At 50.0% G+C, this 3,883-nt stretch overlaps 1 protein-coding gene across 1 annotated transcript in view; it reads left to right on the top strand.

The window, feature by feature from the left end:
- CXCL14 (chemokine (C-X-C motif) ligand 14) overlaps positions 1 to 2,886 on the top strand; it is a gene marked incomplete at its 3' end in the record, with an annotated part of 5,695 nt that extends 2,809 nt beyond the window's left edge. The window contains exon 3 of the mRNA XM_008938351.1: positions 2,776 to 2,886. Coding sequence (XP_008936599.1) covers positions 2,776 to 2,886 — 111 coding nt within the window. The remainder of the gene's footprint in view (positions 1 to 2,775) is intronic.
- Between the last annotated feature and the right edge of the window lie 997 nt (positions 2,887 to 3,883).

Raw genomic sequence — 3,883 nt, 5'->3', positions numbered from 1 at the left:
AGGATGCAAATGGTGTTTGCCAGAGCAGCAGTAGGTAGAGGGGTGCAGTTTAGGAAGGAATTTGGCCATAGACCCTCCATCCCCATCAGAGCTGTGGTACAGGGTAAGAAACAGCTAAACAAAGTCTTCAGTCTGGTCACAGCCTATCAAGATTCACGGTGCATCTACAAGCAATTGTGTGTGTGTGTATCTGTCTCCCTGAATGAGGAAAAGCAGCAGAAAATAGCAGGAAGGTTTAACTCTTTCTTCCTGAAAGGATCCAGCCCCCCCCCCTCCACCTATTGCCTCATCCCAGTGAGGGGGGATGTGTCAGGGTGGGAAGAGGCACTACTGGGAGCCTTGAGGGACAGCTGAGGTGGATGGGAGTCCCAGCATGGGCTCAGGATGAAAGGACCAGAGCCAGAGCCCATGGGGACAGGGTGTTTGTAGGCAGAAGTGCAGCCCCACCATCCCTACAGATGAGATATGTGGGGGCATGAAGGACTCTGGGTCACAGACTGACCCAGAGATGCTCATCACAGCCCTGGAGGCATGGACAGACTGGGATGATTTGGGCACAGGGACCCACAGACACTGTAGGTGAAGGCTGCAGCCTTCCTGGCAGTCCTGGGCAGCTAACTTACAGCTCAGCACACACCCCTGGAGCAAACCCACATCCCAAATCCCACTGGAGTTGTAATTTCTAGTGCTTCAGTCCCTTCTCCACCCCCTCCACCTCTTCTTGCAGCCCATTCAGACAACTCCTCACTCAGGCTATCAGCTCCCACAGCAGCTCTTCTTAGTCATGTCCCCTTCACATCTGCTGGACCAGCATCCCCAGGTCAGCTCAGGGTGTCCAAAAAAGTTACCACCCAACCCTGTGCCCACAGCACCAAGGACTGCACAGAAACTGCAGAGAACCACAAGGCTGCTTTGGGAACATCTCTGCTGTCCAGCATCAAAGCACCAAACCTACATGGGAAGTCAAAGCATCACATCTCAGCCTGAGGAAAGACCCAGTTCACTTGAGAAGCAGATCCTGCATCTCCTCCTCCTCAGACTCCAGGCTCTAGCATATGCAGAATTGTCCTTCACTGCTCCTGGTGCAAATATAGAGCTTGCTGCTTTTCCAAAGTGCTCCTGCTGCAATTCAGCTGGTCCATCACTTTCTGGAAATACCCTCTATGGTCTATCAGAAGAGAAAACCAAGCCAAGGTCTGGCATCAGCCAGTGCAGGCAGCACAGCCAAGAAGGTGGCTGCTGGATGGAAAAACTTTGCACCTACCTCAGGTCCCTTAAAGGTTGCACACCTTGGGTCTCCACTGATGGTTTGGCTTCATCTCTGTGCAAAGCTACAGGAAAACTCCATTTCTCACATACACACTGGTCTCCAGAGAAACTGGCTGAGAACAACCTCAGAACAAGTAGTCTGTAGATTTTATCAGTGACCTTGGAAGGCTCAGAGGCTTTCAGAGGCTCTTGGAATCCTTCCACCACTTCCCCACACCTTGGGGAAAGGGCCACATCCTCTCAAAAAACCCACCAAAACATCACACCTCATCTTTTAGTGACTGCACCTTTCACCTGAGGGAGGTGGAGCAGAAACAGGAGCTGGGAAGAAGGTTTATGGACTGAAAAGAACCATCTGAACACCTTGTGCAGCCCTGAAGTGGGAAACTTGATGAGACCCTTAACACCAAGTTTTTCTTCACCAGCCACATCCCTTCTGCAGTGGGTGGGTGAGCTGGGAACCTCTGCAAGGCACCACTTCTTGTGCCAAGAGATGAACAGCTCTTCCCTGACCCAAATCCTAGAGGACACCCATCAGTATGCCCAGGTCTTGTGGTTTTCTGCTGGAGACTTGAGTAAGACCATGGCAGAGTTTAAATCACTCCATTGCAGTATTTCAGTCAAGCCACATTTCCCTGTTAGGTGTTTCCAGAAAATGAATAATTCCAGTTAGAATAGTGGAGCTTTCTTCTGATTTTTTATTTTAAATCACAAAATTAAGAAGAAAGCCAGAAAATTTCTTGGTTTTGAATGCTGAGAAGCCTTGACATTTCTGGAAAGCAGCTCTAGGTCTCTCATGTCACCTCAGTTATGGAAGACCAACTAGTGATGGCTTCACTAAGCCCTCCAGGAGGAAACCTAAAACAACAGGAAGACTTTTGCCATGTTCTGCCTCCCAGGACACTTCATCCTGCCACAGAGGACAGTGAGCTGCTGGTGCTGGCAAGGAGAGCAGGATCAGCCTGTGGGCAGAGGATGAAGGCACCAGGACTGCAGCCTAGGGCTCAGAGCTCATCTGTTGGGCACACAGGCATTGTGACACGTGAAGCACTTCAAATATGGGGGACTAAAAATTTTAAAAAGGAGAGAAATTTTTAAATCAATGAACCAGGTCTGATCTTTCCTCTTGGATGCAACACTGTGGAGTGCAAGGAAACCATCTCCTCAAGCAAAGGCCTGTGGTTGCTGGAATGAGCCTTAATTAAATCAGCTATTAAGTTCAAAAGAATATCCAACAGCCAGGCAGAGCAAACCCACTGACTTAAACCAGCAGGTAAGTCCTCATCTGGTAGAACCTAGCCCAGGGGTGGACAATTTGCACTGTACCAAGTGAAAACAGCCAAAGATCTGCTCTGATAACACCAACCCAACTATCTGCCATAAAACACAGAGCGTGAAAACCTTCCCACTGCTCACCCCCTGCATGATTTTGGTGTTTTCCTGGAGGGGGAGGAGAGAACTGGCCCATGCCAGGGCTCCTGTGACCTATGCCTGCTTGCCTTGCAGCGTGACCCTGTGGACACGGGTGAGAGGGGAGCAGCAGCACTGCCTGAACCCCAAACGTCAGAACACAATCAGGCTGCTCAAGTGGTACAGAGTATGGAAAGAGAAAGGCAGGTAAGTAGGAATTTGCTCAATGGGGTGAGGGGAGGGAGGAAAAACCCCTTGGTGGCAAGTTGGGCAATCAGCAGCATTGAGACAGAGCCCAGGAAAATGCACACACTGCAAACTCTCTATCCAGCACAGAGGATGTATTGCACTACCAAAATTACTGTTTAAATGGATGTTCTCCTCATTCCTTTCCTGCCACGTGCAGTGCTCATTTCTATTTTAGGATTAAGCTGTTCCAACTATAATTATTTTCTGTTCAAGTATTCCTCAGCTGACGTGCTGTTATTTGCATACACACCTCCCTTCTGTGGGCAATAAGCCAAGATAAAACACTGAATTGCTTCCACACAGTCACAAGGAAAGCAGTCAGCAGAGCTGGGAAGGGTCACACCACCTCAAAACCATCTTGATGGCACAGATCTCAGTCAATTTTACCTGCTGGATCATCCCCAGAAAACCAGTAACACACTGGTAAGATCCTCTTTGTAAGGGAGAAGGTAGCAGAGGATGTCTTTCCTTTTTGGCAAGCCATCAGACAGAGACAACCAGAAACATGAATTCCTGATGGTGGCTGGTCAGTGGCAACGTCCCTGTGTGCAGTTAAGGGGAGCTGCCCAGCTCCTACCACCTCTCCAGCCATGGCCAAGAGCCCCACCATGCAATGGAGTCCCACCAAAGCCTCATCCTTCTGAATGGATGGGGAATTTGCTCCCCAGAACTGAGCTCTGAGGCCAGCGAGCAGCAAGGCCCATCTCTCAGGAGGTCCAAGCTTGCTGGTGAGCTCCAGCACAGCCATGCAGTGCCCAAGGCCATGGGTGATGCCACAGCACTGCAAGTGGTGGTCAGTGCTGAGCCCCCAGCCAGCACCCCGGGGATACTCACAGGGAAGCCCTGGCTATTGCACAACCACCTATTTCACCTATTTACACTCTTCCTCTGGTTTTTATTTTAATAAGGCCATCATTAAGATGACAAAGGATCCTCACCCCAGGCTTCTGCAGCC

Source organism: Merops nubicus, unplaced genomic scaffold (assembly GCF_000691845.1).
Source record: "Merops nubicus isolate BGI_N331 unplaced genomic scaffold, ASM69184v1 scaffold15724, whole genome shotgun sequence".
NCBI classification, from domain to species: domain Eukaryota; kingdom Metazoa; phylum Chordata; class Aves; order Coraciiformes; family Meropidae; genus Merops; species Merops nubicus.
This window is presented reverse-complemented; position numbering and strand designations above follow the sequence as displayed.